This window comes from Nerophis ophidion, linkage group LG19, assembly GCF_033978795.1.
Source record: "Nerophis ophidion isolate RoL-2023_Sa linkage group LG19, RoL_Noph_v1.0, whole genome shotgun sequence".
Classification (NCBI taxonomy): Eukaryota; Metazoa; Chordata; class Actinopteri; order Syngnathiformes; family Syngnathidae; genus Nerophis; species Nerophis ophidion.
This window is the reverse complement of record NC_084629.1, coordinates 18,480,783-18,501,897: the sequence shown is the minus strand read 5'-3', so window position 1 is coordinate 18,501,897 and position 21,115 is coordinate 18,480,783. Positions and strand designations below refer to the sequence as shown.

Genomic DNA, 21,115 nt, shown 5'->3' with positions numbered 1-21,115 from the left:
AGAATCAGCACCTCCAAGTCCGAGTCCATGGTTCTCGCCCGGAAAAGGGTGGAGTGCCATCTCCGGGTTGGGGAGGAGACCCTGCCCCAAGTGGAGGAGTTCAAGTACCTAGGAGTCTTGTTCACGAGTGGGGGAAGAGTGGATCGTGAGATGGACAGGCGGATCGGTGCGGCGTCTTCAGTAATGCGGACGTTGTACCGATCCGTTGTGGTGAAGAAGGAGCTGAGCCGAAAGGCAAAGCTCTCAATTTACCGGTCGATATATGTTCCCATCCTCACCTATGGTCATGAGCTTTGGGTCATGACCGAAAGGATAAGATCACGGGTACAAGCGGCCGAAATGAGTTTCCTCCGCCGTGTGGCGGGACTCTCCCTTAGAGATAGGGTGAGAAGCTCTGCCATCCGAAAGGACCTCAAAGTAAAGCCGCTGCTCCTCCACAGAGAGGAGAGAGATGAGGTGGTTCGGGCATCTGGTCAGGACGCCACCGGAACGCCTCCTTAGGGAGGTGTTTAGGACACGTCCAATCGGTAGGAGGCCACGGAGAACATCCAGGACATGTTGGGAAGACTATGTCTCCCGGCTGGCCTGGGAACACCTCGGGATCCCCCGGGAAGAGCTGGACGAAGTCACTGGGGTGAGGAAAGTCTGGGCTTCCCTGCTTAGGCTGCTGCCCCCGCGACCCAACCTCAGATAAGCGGTAGAAAAATAGATGGATGGATGGACCCCGACTTAAACAAGTTGAAAAACTTATTCGGGTGTTACTGAACTGTGCAATCTACTAATAAAAGTTTCAATCAATCAAAAATAGTGGTGTGTGAATGTGAGTGTGAATGTTGTCTATCTGTGTTGGCCCTGCGATGAGGTGGCGACTTGTCCAGGTTGTACACCGCCTTCCGCCCGATTGTAGCTAAGATAGGTATCATCGCCCCCCGCGACCCCAAATGGAACAAGCGGTAGAAAATGGATGGATGGATGGCATTTCACCGGCTGGCACAGGTTACCTAGCTCAATGGTCAGCTGACCTAGTCTCACGAGATCGAGCATCTCTTGAAATATCCTTCTTGAATATAGCCTTTCAAGTATATATCTTCAACCTGATCGTTTTGCTCTTCTTCGGCGATCATGGGTTGAAAACGAGAGTAGATATCAGGTGTCTCTGCGAGCAAAGTGTGGTTCCAGTGCGGCTCTGTTGATTTGGATAACACTTCCCGCTTTCGCAACTCACAACTTATGATTACATATTCGCTTGTGATTCTCAAATTAGGATCCAATCACTGGACGCGCAAATTTCACGTTCAATGTGAGGCCAGCTAGAAGGCTCCTGATCTGATTGCCTATGGCAAATACTGTATATATCAACTGTATGTTCACGTTCGCTTACAGTGCAGACATTGCTTATTCTGAAGGCCCAGGCAGATATCGTACAGCATGGCAACATAAGCTAGCTGAATTCTGATTGGATAACAGCTCTAACCCAAAAACAAGAGTACTGGAAGAAGCATAATATGATATGAAGAGAATATGAATACTTTTAGAAATTTAGGGAATTTAAATTAAAAATGACTTTAATTAGGAGAATCCACCCAGATCTGTTACAATGTTTGAAAACAAGCTCAAGACCTAACTTGGCGTTTAATTTTTTTTTTTTAATCAATCTTATGACCTTTTTTTTAACTCCTTGTTTTTCCAGTATTTATTAATATATGTCAATTTGAAGGAGTCTTTAACCACATATTTCTATACTTTAATCATTATATTGCCTCATATTATTCTGGTCCTATATTTGAGTTATGTCCAGCATTTCCTCCGTGGCTGAGTCTCACTGTCTCACATTGGCTCCTTGGTCCCTGGGTTAGTCATCATCCGGCTCCTTACGATAGTCTTTTCCTTTGGTTCCTTTGTGCTCAGCCACACAGTGCGTCCGGAAAGTATTTCCCCACATTTTGTTATGTTACATCCTTATTCCAAAATGGAATTAATTCAGATTTGTCCAGAAAATTCAAAACAAATTACCCCATATTCGTGAAGCAATGCTATTGCGCTGGCTGCAGTGTCCTCTGCTGGTTGTTCAGGGGAGTGTGTAGGTCACATTTATTCGTGGCCGTGTGCAACCCGAGGGTCCCTGGTTCAATCCCCACCTAGTACCAACCTCGTCACGTTCGTTGTGTCCTGAGCAAGACACTTCACCCTTGCTCCTGATAGGTGCTGGTTAGCGCCTTGCATGGCAGCTCCCTCCATCAGTGTGTGAATGTGTGTGTGAATGGGTAAATGTGGAAGTAGTGTCAAAGCGCTTTGAGTACTTTGAAGGTAGAAAAGCGCTACACAAGTATAACCCATTTATCATTTATAATGTTATTTTTGTTGTTGACATTTTTGCAAAAAAATCTAAAAAAAAAAGAAAAAGAAAAAAAAATCACATGTACATAAATATTTGGACCCTTTACTTTGTTGATGCACCTTTTGCAGTAATAACAGCCTCAAGTCTTTTTGTCCACAATACCACAAGCTTGGCACACGTATTTTGGGGCAGTTTGGGCCATTCCTCTTTGCACTACCTCTCAAGCTCCATCGGGTTGGATGAGAAGCGTTGGTTTTCATCCAGGATGTCTCTGTACATTGTTGCATTCATCTTTCCCTCTTTCCTGACTAGTCTCCCAGTTCCTGCCACTGAAAAGCATCCCCACAGCATGATGCTGCCACCCCCATGCTTCATTGTAAGGATAGTACTGGCCTGGTGATGTTTTCCCCAAACAAGACACCTGGCATTCTCATCTGGTCCAATTGATCTTCATGGCAAAGGCTGTGAATTCTTACGTGCATGTAATTTATTAGTTTTTTATTGGAATACATTTGCAAAAAATTGTTAAAAAAAAAGGTACTATGGGGTATTGTGTGCAGAATTTTTAGAATTTATTCCATTTTGGATATAAATGTGGAAAAATAGAAGCGTCTGTTTTATTTGACTTGTGTGTGTGGTGGAGGGAAATGGGGTCACTAACTGTTTGAGATGTCATGGAAGCACTATTATATACACGACAAGTGCTATAAAAATAAAGATTGATTTGATTAAAAATGTTAACGTCTTTGTTCTACAAAACAGGAGGTAAGTACAAACAATTTCTAAAATGGTCTCATGCTATTATCCACCTGACAGATATCGAAACTGAAAGGTAACCAGCTGTGTGTCATGACACCATTTAGTAGAAAAAATCCTATATTGATCTATTTTTATTTTTGGATTTGAGATCTTCTCCTAAATGAATGTTTTACTGCACTGATTTGACACTTTTAACCTAGTAGTACATGTTGGAATGACAATAAAATATCCATCTTTCATGTGTGAGTGCGACAATAACAAAACAAAAAGGCCAATTGTAAGGCGGTCTCTTCCGCTAATGACACATAAACAAGTCCGTTTTAATGAAAATAAATACATCTTTATTCTTCTCTGTCGCCCTCCCCACATCTGCGCAGCATCAGTACGAAACACACGGTCGTTAAAAGGCAAGTGGGAAACGACACACATACACACAACAAGCTGGACACAAGAGGGCGCCATATTCCATTGGATGATCGCAATAATGCACAAAATGCCTTCGACAGAACATTAATAATCCCATTCAAAATGTTTTTAGTCGATAAGTGGGACTGACCAATTATTCTCCTTTTACAAATGCTAACAACATAGCCGAGGCCTCTCACTAGCCTCACCCTTTTATATCGTCGTCGCCGTGACAACATCCGCACACCCTCACCACTCCAACGTTTTCATCGGTTACAACCACCGCCTTCTGAGATGTAACTGATGAATTTATTCTAACTGGTGTAACGACATCTACGTTCTTCAGCTTTACGTTTATTTTCACAAACACCGTTTTGGTACGCTACGCTTTCCGAATGATTTCGTCAAAATGTTGGCCGTTTCGGTGCCATTATGGCCAAACTAGTACGTTTGAAATTGAGAGTCCAGACAAACGAATCACACGCGGCTAAAAGGTTAGCTCGTGCAACGACAACTGACGTAGTCGAAGGTGGCTAACAGCTAATGCTAACTGCGTGGTTTGTTGTTGGACAAGTTACTTTTATCGCATGAAAACAAACAAAAACAATGGAGGCACATCTGACCAAATGCGTGTGGGATGGAATGTAAACACTAAAGGAGCACAGCGCCACAATGTAGCGTTTGTTGTTTTGTTGTGCAGTGATGGAAAGTATTTACACTATTAAATCTTTTTGGGGTCCAAACTTTGTTAGCATCAAACATCAAAAAACAGAGGCCATTTTCATAATTCCCCCCCCCCCCCCCCCCCCCAAAAAAGTTATTTATAAAACTATTATTATTAGTCTTCTCATTTTTATGTTTTTACAATTTGATGCAAGGCCCCAAAAAATATGAAAAAGCTGTAAATGTCCCACTTTGCACATTATTATTATTTAAATTATTTGTACCAAAAAGTCAATGTATCTACTTCTAAATAGTTTTGTTATATTTTATTTTTAGAATAAAAAAAACTATTTGGCCCCCTTATTTAGTGATGGCCTGGGTCTTTCTGGCAGTGATTGTAAAACTGTGGCACGCCCAAAAATCACCCCATTAAATATTTAAACACAGTGTCACTGTTCAAACTGGCCACAAATATACTTGTTCAATAAAACTTGTTTTAATGACTACCTGGGTCTAATGTGTTGTCATGTTAGGGCGGTATTTGGAGAGGTTTCAGGTGAAAATCAGACTGGCCCACATGTACAGTAAACGGGCGGTGTGTATCCCATGCAGTGTTAGACATTCAGTGTGGCGGCCCGTCTAGGCGGCTCTTACAGTGATACAGACAAGACAGTGGTGGCGCCCGCGGCTACATTGGCGACCGTCGTGGCGATATGGCGGCCATCAACTCGTTGTAGATTTCCCGTCGGACCTCCTGGGCCACGCTCTCCCGGATCTGGCGGACAAATAGCGGGCTGAGCGAAACACTTGATTGACGGTTCGATACCGGTCCACCTGGCTCACCTCTCTGATAAGGTCCTGCAGTGTCTCCCCCTTGAGGCTAGCTGCCCCCGACTCTTCCTCCTCCTCCCCCCGTGGTGCCTCACTCCCCTCCTCTACCACCACCTGTCGGTTGGGCCTGGGAGGCGGGGCGGGGGTGATGTTGATGGAAGCCCGGAACACGCCCGGAGGCTGGTCTGCGCCCTGGCTCCGTGCGTGACTGGTGGGCGGCGAGGAAGTTGGCGCAGAGGGGGCGTCGTCGTCGTCATAGCTGAGCTGCGACTGGAGGAGGCGCTGCTCTCTGAGGAGATCTGACACCTGTGCACACACCTTAATGATGGCCTTTTTACAAGGTGTGTGTGTGTGTGTGTGTGTGTTTGTGTGTGTGTGTGTGTGTACTGACCGGCTCCATTGCTCTCAGTGCGGACGTCGTACACAAATTGTCAATACTGCTGTTGCCATGGAGACCCTGACAATGAAGAGAAATTTGATGTTACTTCCTGGTTAACTTAGCACAATTATCGTTGTTCTCCTTCATTATTATAAGGGAAGGGTGGGCAAACTACGGCCTGTGGGTCCCTTTAATCCGGCCCGCCAAATATCACAACAGAATTGAGCAATTGCCATAATTAATGCTGCAACCAAACTGATAGCAGACTTTGACAAACTGCCAAAAAAGGCTGATCAGGACACTGCTGCCACTAAAAGAGAATGTTAACCCTTTAATACCTTTTGTAAGTTTCTTAGATTTTTTGATATATTGTTTAAAATAGATGTGACTGAAACGTCATGAAAAAGACTGAAAATAAGTCTGAGGGCCGTGAAACAGTACAAATAATGAACAAAATGTCAGCTACTGTCTTGTTGTAAAACACTTTTAGACAGACTGTAGCAAAAATGTCTGCCACGGTCATCTTAAATATGTCTTTCAGTTTGGATTTGGGTTAAAATGGTTAACAACTCAAATGAATGTTTTAGCCAGACATTTGTCCAAATGTGGCCAAGTAGAACATTGTGGGTTAACTGCATACAAATTGTGTTACCATGACAACCCTGGTGTTTACCTTGCTTGGCCCATGTTGCGTCAGCTCCATCACTTTGTCCTCCAGCTGTTGCTCCAGCTCCAACAGTTCGTCTCTGACTGCGGACCTCAGGGACTGAAGCTGCTCCACCTCCAGCCTACACAGGATAATAGTCTCTAATTTAGCATGTTCGACTGACGCTGCTAACGCCACAGTAACAGAGTAAGTAACTTTTATTTGCACAGCAGCCACAAAGTGTTCCATAACACAATTTAAATATTAAAAATGAAAAAAATAATAATTAAAAGCCCGAACAAATAAAAGAATCCTGGCTCACCTGTCACCTGGACTCAGGTGTTTGTAGACCGCGGCTTGCTGTCGAATGATTGAGAGCTCCAGATCCATCATCTGCGTGCGGAACAAGCTGAGACTCCGCCTCTTCTGCTGGAGCTCGGCCAGGGACTGGAAGGTAGAAAAGTCCTTTATAGAGAACGTGAGGTAATAATAGATAGATAGTACTTTATTGCTTCCTTCAGGAGAGTTCCCTCAGGAAAATTAAAAATGTTAATGTTATTACTAGTGACGATACTGAAGGAGTGATACTGTGTCCCTCAATGTGTGTGTCACATTAAGAAAAGACATGTGACCGATACAGCTATTTTTTTGGTTTGTGTACTATTTGCCTCCTTGACCAGAGTTGCGTGTTACACTAGAAAAAGTCAAAATCTCACAGAGTATACATTTCCAATTTCTAGTCCAAATATCTAAACAACTTAATGCAAGTCCCAATACCCTGAATAGTCATTTTTCAGTAGCCACATGTACATGAACCCGGAAAAAAAGGATCCGATTATGAAGTGCATTTTCATGCATCACACCTGAAATCAGAATACTTTACTTTGACATGCGCAGAACCTAACAAACGGAAAGGTGTGTTATTTGTGCTATGGCGCCATCTATTGGACAAGTTTGCTCACTGCAGGTGCTGACAAAGCAGTTGACTTCCACTGTAAACAAACATGACTTGGTGCATTTCTGCTTGTCTGGCGTATTTATTTACCATTTATTCATTTAGTTCACTACCTTTGTTTTACTTCTCTTTTTGAAATGGAACTTCTGTGCTTTTTGCATTGTGATTATGTACGGGTTGCAGCGTGTCTTTAAGTCACGACATTCTGTATATGTGTTTGAGGCTAGCAGTTAGCACTTGGAGTAGCTGCAAGGTCGTGAATACAACAACTAGTTAAGATGACAACAGGATCCCTTCTTTTATTGTTACATCGACACATGCAACTCCATCCTTTTTTTTTGTTAGTCTCATTTTAAAGCAACAAACTCAAGAGTATATAATAAGTATATGTATACATGTTGAATGGAAGAGACAGAAGCAAGAAAATCCAGCATTCCGGGACTATTAAATTTAGTCCCCCCCAACCACCAAAGTACAGCTGACATCACATAATGTGATCATTTCAACCTAAATTTTGGAGGAAGAGTTCAAATGCGCTCCAATCCAAATGACTATTGGAATAAACCACCAGTCAGGATTTTAACGAAATTTTGATCGAACGTATGTAATGGGGTCAGATTATTCCGAATGGCATGTGCACATAAAGCATTTTTACTGCGATTAGTAATCCGATAAAATGTGCCCTTGTGCACACAGCTCGTGACATGGAAGAACTTGTTTTTAGGCAACAGATCTTCTGAGGAAAAAGTACTACTTTTGAGCATCACAAGTTTGTTATAGGACACACAACATCACAAAACTAGTAAGTTTAGCTAAATACAAGTTTTGATAGCTAATTTCACTTTAAAGTTTTTAAAGCTTATAATGTCATATGTCAATAAATCTTAGTTAGTTTCAGTTTATTTGGAACATGCATACAATTGCAGTGTCATGCGTCAGATATTTCCATTTCAACTCATTACAACACGTCCAAAAAGGAGCAGGAAGAAGTTAGCTTATACCCCTTTTCATATCATAGCAATTTCATCCCATTATTTTGTTCTCGGTTTGTAACAGAACAGTGAATAAATAAATGTGTTTTTTTAGCACAGGGGCCGCATGGAGGAATATTTATTCCCACGCGGGAAAAAAACGGCACATTTCTATACTTAAACTGATCTTGCTGGCCGGATTAAACCTGCCGTAGGTTTAACACCCCTCTCTTAAGTGTTGTACCAACATACCAATATTTGTGATTCAATAAATAAAGTGTTTGTATGTTCTCTATATCCAACATTATGTATTAATATAATTGACCTTATGAAGACAATTTTTATATGTTGCATTGGCAAATCATTTTTTTAAGAGGGGCATTTTTTCCAGAGCACATATTTCTTTCTGCACAGCTGAGCATTAAAAAAAAAAAAAAAAAACTTATCAGATTTCCTTTATTCATAATTTTTTTTTTTCCATTTTCGGAATAAACATTTTATTTCTCCTCAGGGTTTTAATAAATTATTTCTGATTCTGGAATCAGTCAATTTTTTTTTACAATATTTAGACATGAAATATTTAGGATACTAATGAACTCTTTTATTTGTCAGTCAAATTATTATTTTTTTAATCCAGCAGATGGTAGATACAGGTAGTGAGGGTGCCATTCACTCACTGTGACTATTATTACTATTAAAGTTAAATACCTGCTGGCAGGACGCTGTGTGCTCAGAAGACAAGTCAGACGTGTGGTCCTGGTTGTAGACAAGGGAGATGTTAAGACAGTAATTGCGGTGTTTATGAAGATACAATAACAATGACCTGGTTCAGACGCTGGACTGTCCCTCGGATGTCATGGAGAACTCTCCTCAACTGCATCTCCGTACTGGACAAGACCTGACAGGAGCCAGAAGAAAAGACAGGGTGGGGGCCCAGACCCGGACCTGGAGGGGCGCTCCCCCGACGCAGGGTGTGGTCCTGGTTGATGTCGTAGCCATGGTAACCAAGGTAGGGCGGGGTGTGAGGGGCGGAGTGATACAGTGGATGACTGTTGGGATGAAAGTGGTGCATTGTAGGAGTGCCTGGGTGAAGGTTCCACAGGCTGGTGTAATGGGGGTGTGTGGCCATGGCAGGCATGGGCAAGTTGGCGTGCTGGGGTGGTGTGGCCACAGAGGGCTGAGGGTGAAAGCTGGGCATGCTGGAATGGAGGTGGTGCTGGAGGTTTGGAAGGCTGGCGTAGGGATGGAAGGGCGTAGGGTACAAAAAGGAGTTGACAGGGGGGGCGGAGAGCGGGGCCAAATATCTCAGGTTGGGAGAGGGACTTGGACTCGGGGAAATGAACGTGACCGGTCCGGGACTGTAGCTCTGCCGGCTCCGATCGGGCGCTTCGCCAAACTGTTCCTGATTGGATGAGAGATCTGGGACGCTTTGGGTGATCCAGGGTGGGGCACCAACCCTGTCTGGCCAGTCCAGTTGAGGACTGGCACATCTGAGGGAACACGAGGAGTGGACATGGCGGGTCGGGGCGGAGTCTTCCCTGAGGAGCCCTGATTGGTCGCTAGACTTGGAGGAGTGGTTAATGAGCAGAGTGGAGATACAGGTGGACGAGGCAGCGTCGCTTGGGGGCTCCTGGATGTAGCGGAAGGCGTAGCGGGGTTGGCTGAAATACGTCTGTCCCCGGCCAAACTCGATCTTGACAGACGACACCACCTTGGCGGGCGAGAGCAGTGAGGTGGGGAGGGAGGACGACCTCTGCAGGGGGAGGCCTTCTCTTTGCCGCCTCCTATTGGGAGCGAGACATTTCTCGCCGAGCCGCTGCTTGGCCCGACTCAGCGCACCGAGAACAGGAGAGTTGGGAGTGGGGAGACTGAAGGAAGGTCCTGTACTCACTGCACTGTCTTCCTGCCCCGGACTTGGTTCCGGCTCAAAGTTGTTCCCGCCCTGCCCTGCGTATTGGGTCTCATCCCGCGGACAGTCCTTGGGAAGCTGGTGGGCTGTGTACTGTGGGACCGGCACGGAATTTCCATCACGCTCGTCCGCTTCCTGGGAACTCCCAGCAGCCTCAACTGCACTATCTGGCTCCGCCTCCTCCGTGTGGCTGTCTGGCAGGAGGAAGGCAGGTTGGTCCAAAGCGACGGGCGTGGAGACGTCTTGTGAAGGGTGCGATGTGACCGTGGTCTCACTGTCACAGCTGTCACTGCTCTCCTGCACCTGCAGCAGTCAGAAGTCAATGCAAACACCAACTTTAAAGGCACACCCACGCACCTTGAGGTTGCCCGATTCCACGGACGGCTCCTCAGCGAAACCGCTGCTGTCGGAATGCTGGCTGGCTGTCCTCAGCAGGTCTGTGGGAAGGACAATGTTATGACCATTGCCACTTTTCACCAGCAGGGGTCAGTGTTGGGATGTGTATGAGCGGAAAGGGAGGACTGCATGTCTCAATTCTCACTTCTATTATAACATATGCAAACTTGGCAAAGGTGCTCCATTAAATGTGTGCATGGTGAATTGCGCCTCAAAGGGGAACTGCACTTTTTTTTGCCTATCGCTCACAATCCAAAGAGAAACAAGAAGACAAAAGTTTTGGGGGGTTTTTTGTATTAAAAAATTGAAAAATATGCTTGTTATTGGTAGCTAGAAATGCAGGTAATGTTAGCAATCATTTCTACTTCTAAATCACTTTAAAAATGCATTCAAACACCATTAACAAAATTTAACTTATGTTCTGTAACCTGTATAATAACCAAACTGTACAACATTGTTGTTGTAAGAGTGAACACTGAGGAAATCTTTTTCCAACGTAGTAACATATCGGTATGCTACGGTATTAGTCGTAAAACATAGCTACGGAAAGAGATTAGCTAGTTTCTTTGTTTGTACACAGCTGTGTACTGTAGTTGTAATAACACACATGACGTGTTGTGTGCATCATGATCGATACTAAAGAGTGACTCACTCGATGAATTGTTGTGCGTTAAGTCCAGCTGGCCGGGGAATTTTTTCTAGGTTTATTTGGGTAAGCACTCCATTTATGTCAAAATAGCTAGGCTTGACGTTCTACTTATTACAGCTTCGAGTCACGCCAACTTCACCCTCTCGGGTTCCATCTGCTCCGACGTCTCACTCTCCCTTTGTGCTTCCTTCAAGAAGCAGCAGTATATTCAGCTTCAAAAATATAAGGTTGTACAAAAATAGTCGTCTTCAGTGTCTGTTTCCAAGTCTGCCATGATTAGAGCACACACTCGTGTTTTTTTCCGAAAGTAGTAACACACGTGTTGCCAGAAGTTGGAAGTGTGCTGCTATAGAAATGGAAATCGATGCGCAGAAAAAAATCAAAATTATCAAAATATGGTGATTATTTTATATATTACATGTTATGAAGGTGTTTGTTATTACCTTATATATATACTTGCAGTGTGTATATTGTACATATTACATTTTGTTATGAAGTTGTCTGTTACTACATTATATATATACTTTCAGTGTGTAAATTGTACACATTACACATTGTTATGAAGGTTACTTCATTACATACATATACATATACATATACATATATATATATACATATATATATATATATATATATATATATATATATATATATACACATACATATATATATACTTGCAGTGTATATTGTACATATTACATATTGTTATGAAGATGTATGTTACTACATTATATATATATATATATATATATATATATATATATATATATATACATACATACTGTACATACACACACTTGCAGTGTGTATATAAACCACAGTACATATTGTTATGAAAGTGTCTGTTACTACATCATATATATGCTTGCAGTGTGTATATTGTACATATTGTTATGAAGGTGTCTGTTACTACATAATATATATATACTTTCAGTGTGTATATTGTACACATTACACATTTTTATGAAGGTTACTACATTATACATACATACATATATACATACATACATACATACATATATATGTATACATACATATATACTAATACAAAAGTACACGTACACACACACACACACACATATATACTTGCAGTATATATATAAGGTTTTAAAGGCTACAAACATATTTGAAGCGTATTTTTATAATCTCTAAAATCGTAAAAAAAACAAAAAAAAAACGTGTCTTGTCTTCCCCAAAAAGTGCAGTTCATCAGGGGCTGATTAAAATTGGAGTGTTTTGGTGTCTTTTGGCGTTTTTTTTTTTAAAGTTTCTCATCGTTTTTATGTAGTAAATATATTGCTATATTATATCTCCTGCATGAAAATACATCTTTCATTATGCAGTTTTTTGTGTTTGAATCAATCCAGACGCAAGAACGCGCTGGTGAAGCGATCCACAGCCTGGCGCGCAGAATCAAGTGTCTGTGTGCGTATGTTTCCGGAGTCTACAGTAGATTGTGATTCAGAAAAGGTGTTAGAGATTTGTGCTGCTTGTTCATCACACGGAACACAGGTAGGAGGAGCATGATAACATAAATGAGAAGAAAATGATAAAAGCCCCCGTAGGCACGCAAAATCCTCATTTGAATAAGGCGGTATGCACCACGTTCTAATTGCAAACGCAGTCTTAGTAGATCACAGGCAACACGCCCACTCATTGTACACGCTACTTTGTTTAACGTGGGGTATTTGGATCTGGGTAAATTGGGCTTGTAGTCGTTAAAAGACTGCATGCTGTCACTTAAGGCTGGAATATACTCTCGCGTCGGCATCTTGTTTATTTTATAGATCTTCAGCCAGACTTGTAATTCTCTTCCAAAACACTAGGGGCAGTGTCTCCAGAAGGAGCAAGTGCAGCTGTTATTGACTGGATACTTTTTACCAAGTGACGTGAACCAGAGAATCACAACATCAACACTGGAACTAATCAGTCACAATCATCAGTTTACTTGGAATGGACGTTTTCCTTACGTGCAGCTGGATGACTAGCTATTATTATCTGCAAAGCTATTTGACCATTCAGGACATAGGACAAGAGAGATCCAACATGTAAACTGCTAAATAACTATTGTAAGGTAACTACATGCTGGTGTTATTCTGAATGGACGTGTTCAGAGTTCACAAATGTTTGTAAATATACCATTGGCGGGCAATTAGAAGTATTGCGTGTGAGAGACAAAGACGTGTGTGCACGAGAAAGAATATGTGTCGTAAATGAACCGGTTGTTAGCACAAGATTGGCAATAAAAGTCAAAAAGAGTGCATTACTTTGTGACTTCTTCTGGGCGCAAAAACAATCAGTAATTATTTTTAGAGCGCACCAAGATATTAAGTGCACAAGATCAGTTGTCATGCAATTGTTAAATCACTGTTGTTACTTTTCATACAATAATTGGTGCATTTCAACCACTACGCAACGCGAGAGTATACTGTATTCCAGGCTTTAATGTCAATGTCAAACACACAACGAGCATGTACTTAAAAGACCAAGTACAGAAGTGCGCGTATCGAGACGCAAGCAGAGAGGGAAGCTGTCTTGAAGGAATAAACGTGTGACGAGTCCTGCAAGCAATCAAGTGCTAATGAAAGTCCCTGAGAGACATGTTTATAGATTTACTTATGTAACAGATTTACAACATGGAAATGTTCTCTTCTACTTTAACTCTCCTTGTCACCTAGTCCCTGCCACTATTAGCCATTGAATCACTCTCTCTTTCTCTCTCTCTCTCTCACACACACACGCACACGCACACACTCGCAGAGTGAAAGTCAGTAGGGTAGAGAGTGGGACGTCTCACCTGAGATCATGGACGTTCTGGTTAGAAGAGTGTCGCCTTCGTTACTCTGAATCTGAATTTTAAAAGAAAATGGCATAAAAATGTGATACTGCTGAGTCACAGTAAAAACTCAACGTACATCCTTTCTGAATATTTTTTTATTAACATGTCCTGTCCTTCAAATCATATCGTTGATTAGATCAGCATTGTCCAAACTGCGGCCCACGGGTCAAGTGCGTCATGAGTTTAAAAAGGAATCTTGGGGGATTGCAATTACTTTTAAATACTCTTTCGATGCTGCCAGTTTATCACAGTCTGGTGGACTACATGAGATATTTTTGGTCACCGTTTATTAGGCAACGAATGCACAGCATTTGTTTGTATGAGCTAATGCAAACAACCTTCCCTTGTCATGGTGCAAAAAAAAAACCAATAAAAAAAAAACAAATCTAACAAACACAAAATGTCAAGAGACATGGTCACTGAACTTTGTCGATATTATTAAAACAAATCCAATCACCATAAAATTACACCATTTTAAACGATTACAAAGCATTACTGGAAAAAAGCACGATACTCTCAACACTTATCCATGTTTGGCGCATTTTAGCTGCTTGATATTTCAGATTGGTTACAAAACTTTAAGGAGGTTGTCACGGAAGTAAACAAGGTAGGAGTCAAACTTTCATATACTCTAAATATCAAGTTATATTAATTATATATCCATTATATTATCAAAACAACAACAGAACAACATCAGCATTTAATGATTGTATGATCGGGCTGGGCAATTGTGGCAAAAATAATAATCCAGAATATTTTGATTGATATTATAATCATGATTAAATACATGATTATTCATTCATTTGAAAACACAAGTATTTATTGTACCGTCAAAAGTCAATAAAAAAAACATACATTAGCAACAAATAAACCACAACAAGTAAAATAATAAATTAAATACCAATAGTAATGTAAAAAAACAATAACATTTAGTTTTTAGGTTTTAATTTTTTTTTTGTTCTATTTTTGACCTTTTACACTTATTTTACCACTAAGTAATTATTGTGTCAAACAAAATGTTATAAGATCCTCACATTTATGGGTGCAATACATCTTTGGACAATTTGACCAGTATTTTAGTTAAAAAATAATAATACTGTAAATGCATCAAAAAGTGCTTTAAGTACATTTATGCTTGCGTAAGGTACTTTTCTGAAACCTTTATTTTGTTAGCGCAGTCATTAGGGTATTAGCGCTATTACGGTTGGGGGGGGGGGGTGCTGTGCTGTTCTCAGCTTGACGTGCAAAGAGGCGACTTGATGCTGTTAAAAAAAAGAGAGCGCCTCTCAAGTTGGGACTGCTGTTTGTACATTGATGTTACATCCATGATGTCATTCGCAAGAACACAACAGATGACATGTGTTGTGTGTATGATTGTCTGTACATTGATGTTACATCTATGATGTCATTCTTATGTGGGCTCTGAACCGAGGATGTCGTTGTGGCTTGTGCATTTCTTTGAGACACTTGTGATTTAGGGCTATATAAATAAACATTGATTGATTGATTGATGAACAGATGACATGTGTTGTGTGTGTATGATTGTTTTTACATTGATGTTACAGCCATGATGTCGTTTACAACAACACAACAGATGTGTTGTATTTCCATTTTGACTTTCTCTTCTCACTCCATGCAGATAATCAACCGCCAGACAAAAAGATGGCGCAACCGAACCTGACAGTTGTTAATGTTACCTGATTGGCTTGTCCCTCCCTTAGCTTAACGAACCACTTCCTGTTTTGCTAGTCGCATTTGTTTGTGTAACCAACATTGCTTGGCAACGTCTAACGCGATATATCCAATGGTTTTATGGGCCTAGCCCTGTGTTCACACACCTACTAAAGACACGTCAAAAGACTGATGACCAGGTTTTAACCTGACCTCACACTATTCGACTTGAACTAGCGGACACCTACCTCCTCCATGTCGAAGGAGTCGGTCTTCTCTGTCCGCAAATGAAGCAGCTGGGGCGGGGCAAGGGTGGGAGGAGCTCTGTCAGCAACTGAAGTGACCTTCTTTTCATTTTCTCCTGCCGGTTGTTTGTCTTCCGTCCGACTGGCCGGGTGAGAGTCTGGCTGATGCTCGCCGCCGAGTCCAGGGTTGCTGGGGGAGGAGACGACCAAAAACTGAGTCAGTTTACCAACAAGGTGGACTTTCCGTCCGGGCCCTACCTGTCGTCTTTCAGGCGCTCTGTCTCGCCATCCCCGCCGGCTTCCTCAGCGACCGTTGCCAGAGAGCAGCTGTCCTTCTTGCGAGCGTGCTTCTGGCCGGCGGCGTCGGAGTGGTGATCTTGCTCGGCAGTGCTATCCTGTGCCGGGTGGCCATTGGTGAGGCCGGGGTCAGGCTGACATCTGTCGGTGGCCTGACTGGACGCACCGGAGCCTGACGACTCCGAGGACGCCGTCAGCAGGTTGTGCTTACTCAGCGTCTTCTTCAGCAGCCTGGCCGCGTTGAGGGCCGGGTTTCTCTTCTTCAGAGGCAGCGGCGACTCCTCTTTGGCGCTGTCTGAGCGGCCATCGACGTCGCCCCCTACATGCATTGCAGACTAATTAGGATAGGGAACCACAGACCTCAACGTCCGTGCTCGGTTACCATGGTTACCTTGATCCTTGCTGCTGAAACTTTGGACCTGCTGACCGGAAACATGTCCGTAGAGCTGGATGAATGTGTTGGCCACGTTGGTCAAGGCCTCGATCTGACGGAAACGACCTGAGAGACCAGAGACCAGTCAGTCCATTTGCTAGATAGTCAAAACTAGGCAACAGTGTTGTGATACCATACTTTTCAAAATAAAAGGGCACCACAAAACATTTCATTATTGGCTTTGTTTTAAAAGAAAATACATTAAACATCCATCCCATCCATTTTCTACCGCTTGTCCCCGCGGGGTGTGCTGGAGCCTATCTCAGCTGATTCGGGCGGAAGGCGGGGCACACCCTGGACAAGTCGCGACCTCATCACTGGTCCAACACAGATAGACAGACAACATTCAGATTCACACACTAGGGCCAATCAACCTATCCCAAGGTGCATGTCTTTGGAGGTGGGAGGAAGCCGGAGTACCCGGAGGGAACCCACGCAGTCACGGAGAGAACATGCAAACTCCACACAGAAAGATCCTGAACCCAGGACCTTCGTATTGTGAGGTACATGCACTAACCACTGTAATACCGTGCTGCCTTACATTAAACATATTTTGGGGGGTTTTTCAGCAATTTTAACTTTTCCAACTAGACTGAAACAGAGAAACCAATAAAAAAAAGGTACACAAATGAAGCGCACTATTTAAGGAAGTGGTCCCGTATCTCCACAGCTCAGACACTTCCTGCTGCCACCGCTTTAATCTCAAACTACCACAACACCAATGAGCCTCATATACCTGCTATGTTTTTTTTCAGCTTTTTTTTAAAAAAGCGGATGCCGACTGCTACATAAGAATTTTTTGGGGGTCAAAAAAAAAAAAAAGAGCAAAGTGACAGCCATGTTGGGATTGAAGACAGATGTCAGTTGGCCTTCCTTCCTCCTCAGAGCTTGTGTAAGAGGAGCTCCAGCAGGACTAAATACTTGTCAGTCTGTTATAAAACACACGCTGTGATGTCACCACTGGGAACACTGCACAGACGTGACACCTTCACTGACATAATTAAGTCTCAAATGCCATATATAGCAGGGGTGTGCAAAGTGTGGCTATTTTTTACATTCTAAAAATACCATTAAAAAAACAAAAAATTAAAAAGTGGAATAAAAGAGCAAACAAGTGAAATGTAACAAGAATGAAATGTTGACTCTAATAACACAAAGCTGCAATGCAGACTGATTATTTGAAAGCTGGCATTGCTTAAAAAATAATAATGAATCAAAATCAATGTTATGAATTATTGACCTATTTAATGTTCCAATTACTTCACACCAAATATTACACTTAGAATATTTTGTGTTTTCCATAGGAAAAAGTGTTCTTTGACAAAAAGGGTATACAAAAAACAAGAACCCGAAAACCCACATGTAAGTAAAAAGGTAAAAAACAAAAGTAAAAAAAAAAAAAAAAAAAATGGTATGACTTATTTTTAACACTTATGAGTGGGGCCCTTCTGGATTACCAATTATTCCAGTGGGACTTTTTTAAACTGTCATTGCTCAAACAATAATGAATTCAAATTAAATTTGTAATAAATGATTGACCTTTTTAAGGCTTCAATTACTTCACATTAGAAATTACACTTTGAAATATGTTTTTTGGGGAAAATATTGCATATTTTGTTTGAGAGAAACAAAACCACAAGAAATTAAAAGAAAAACTTATAATTGACTGATAAGTTTGAAGTTGATTTGGACACTTCCATCACGAAAAGAATAAAACAAATGTATGTACGATTAATTTTAACACTTTTATGAGTGAAGCCCTTTTGGATGCAGAAGTAATTTAGTGGGACTATATTTTTAACTGACATTGCTAAAAAAAAATAATGAATTCAAATCAAATTTGTAATGAATTATTGACTTTTGTCTTCAATTACTTCCACATCAAACATTCCACTCCGAAATATTTTTTTTGGGGGGGGGGAGAATAATGCATATATTGTGTTTTTGCTATAAGAAAACAAAGTTTTCTTTGACAAAAAGGGCATAAATCAAACCAAAAAAAAACACATGAAAAAAATTTAATCTTATAATTGACTGAAGTTTTATAAATTATTGACTTTAAGGCTTCAATTACTCCACATCAAAAATTCTACTTTAAAATATTTTTTGGGGAACATACTGCATATTTTGTGTCTTTGCCATGAAAAAAAATATTTTGGGACAAAAAGGACATGAAACAAAACAAATGACCATATAACAATACATTTAAAAACATTTATGGACTGATACATTTGAAGTTGATTTAAAGACTTAAATCACTAAAAGTAAAAAAAAAAAAGACTTATCTTTAACACTTTTATGAGTGGGGTCCTTTTGGATCCCAAATAATTTCAATGGGACTTTCAAAAAAAACAAAAAACGTTTATTGTTAAAAAAATAATGAATTAAAACCAATTTTGGTAATAATTATTGACCTATTTATGGCTCTGATTACTTCACATGAAAAAGTACACTTTGAAATTATTATTATTTTTTTTTTTGCAAAAAACACATTAAAATATGACAAAAACTTAGAATCCACTTATAGATCTGAAGTTGATCTAGATACTTAAGCATTGAAAGTTAAGTTTAAAAAAAATGTATGACTTATTTTTAACACTTTTATGAGTGGGGGCCTTTTGGATCCCCAAGATTTTAATGGGACTTTTTTAACCAGCATTGCTCAAAAAATAATGAATTAAAATCAGATTAGTTATGAATTATTGATCTTTTTAGGGTTCCAATTACCTCACATCAAAAATTCCTTTTTGAAATATTTTTTGGGGAAAATATTTCATATTTTGTGTTTTTGTCAATTTTTTTTTCTTTGACATAAAGTGTATAAAACATACAAAACACTTGAAAATGTAATTAAAAAAAAGATTATCGACGAATACATCTGAAGTTAATACAGAGATGTAATTGTTGAAAGTAAAAAATAAAAATGTATGACATATTTTTAACACAAGTGAGGCCCATTTACATCTCCAAATATTTTTTAAACTGCCATTGCTCAAAAAATGGTGAATTGAAATGTATTTTGTTATGAATTATTGACCAATTTAAGGCTCTAATTACTTCACATCAAATATCGCACTTTGAATTTTGGGAAAAATATTGCATATTTTGTTTTTATCATAGAAAATTGGGTCTTGACAAAAAGGGCATACAACATCTAAAAAACTATCAACAGATAGACCTGAGGTATATGGTACATGTATTGGTTTTGAAAATGCATGTTTTGACTTTTCAGTGTAAAACGTTTGGACACCCCTGCTCTACAACAGCTTGAGGGTCATGTGACCAAGACAGATTGTTCCTGCTGACTTGGCTCAAGCACACAAAAGCAGAAACAGGAAGTGAGGAATGAGAGATCATTCTTCCCCTTGCCACAATGTCCCCCAAAAGAGTCTTGTGGTTGCATAAGGAGCATATATCACAGGAAGCCATGAGAGAATGTTTCCCCACAGGAGACAACTTCCAAGCTTTGACAGAAAGAGCAGTTGGACCCATACACAAAGTGGACTCAGAGTCAAGTCTCCGAAACCCACCTCTCAAGAGCGAAACAGATCCACTTCCACACGGCCTTCAGCTTAAAGGTCCTTGTGAGAACGTCTGTTTCCGCTCAAAACACAACCTTCATCTTAGTTAGCTTGGTAAAGAGTACAGTTAAAGGACAGCTCCATTTGACTGCACCATAGTTATAATACATGTACCAGCCCACTAATAAACATACCAGTGTTTTGTAAAGTTAAAGTACCAATGGTTGTCACACACACTAGGTGTTGTGAAATTTTTCCTCTGCATTTGACCCATACCCTTGTCCATATATTTATATATATATTACAAATCCCATTTCCATACGAGTTGGGAAATTGTGTTAGATGTAAATATAAACGGAATACAATGATTTGCAAATCCTTTTCAACCCATATTCAGTTGAATATGCTACAAAGACAACATATTTGATGTTCAAACATTTTTTGTGTGTGCAAATAATCATTAACTTTAGAATTTGATGCCAGCAACACGTGACAAAGAAGTTGGGAAAGGTGGCAATAAATACTGATAAAGTTGAGGAATGCTCATCAAACACTTATTGGAACATCCCACAAGTGTGCAGGCTAATTGGGAACAGGTGGATGCCATGATTGGGTATAAAAACAGCTTCCCAAAAAATGCTCAGTCTTTCACAGGAAAGGATGGGGCGAAGTACACCCCTTTGTCCACAACTGCGTGAGCAATTAGTCAAAAAGTTTAAGAAACAACATTTCTCAAAGTGCAATTGCAAGAAATTTAGGGATTTCAACATCTACGGTCCATAATATCATCAAAATGTTCAGAGAATCTGGAGAAATCACTCCACGTAAGCGGCATGGCCGGAAACCAACATTGAAAGACCGTGACCTTCGATCCCTCAGAGGGCACTGTATCAAAAACCGACATCAATCTCTAAAATCACCATAAATGATTCCTGGGCGCAGCACCGCTGCTGCCCACTGCTCCCCTCACCTCCCAGGGGGTGATCAAGGGTGATGGGTCAAATGCAGAGAATACTTTCGCCACACCTAGTGTGTGTGTGACAATCATTGGTACTTTAACTTAACTTTAAAGGATTTAACCACATGGACTCAGGAACACTTCAGAAAACCACTGTCACTAAATACAGTTTGTCACTACATCTGTAAGTGCAAGTTAAAGCCCTACTATGCAAAGCAAAAGCCATTTATCAACAACATCCAGAAACGCC

At 40.9% G+C, this 21,115-nt stretch overlaps 1 protein-coding gene across 1 annotated transcript in view; it reads right to left on the bottom strand.

Annotated features, from left to right (window-relative positions):
* Positions 1-4,297: 4,297 nt before the first annotated feature.
* itprid2 (ITPR interacting domain containing 2) overlaps positions 4,298-21,115 on the bottom strand; it is a 67,668-nt gene continuing 50,850 nt past the window's right edge. The window contains exons 11-22 of the mRNA XM_061879406.1: positions 16,345-16,452; positions 15,915-16,272; positions 15,660-15,846; positions 13,699-13,750; positions 10,214-10,293; positions 8,771-10,159; positions 8,656-8,703; positions 6,344-6,468; positions 6,049-6,163; positions 5,388-5,453; positions 5,009-5,302; positions 4,298-4,940 (exon numbers count right to left, since the gene is read on the bottom strand). Of these exons, the coding sequence (XP_061735390.1) occupies positions 4,854-4,940; positions 5,009-5,302; positions 5,388-5,453; positions 6,049-6,163; positions 6,344-6,468; positions 8,656-8,703; positions 8,771-10,159; positions 10,214-10,293; positions 13,699-13,750; positions 15,660-15,846; positions 15,915-16,272; positions 16,345-16,452 (2,909 nt within the window). The 3' untranslated portion in view covers positions 4,298-4,853. The remainder of the gene's footprint in view (positions 4,941-5,008; positions 5,303-5,387; positions 5,454-6,048; positions 6,164-6,343; positions 6,469-8,655; positions 8,704-8,770; positions 10,160-10,213; positions 10,294-13,698; positions 13,751-15,659; positions 15,847-15,914; positions 16,273-16,344; positions 16,453-21,115) is intronic.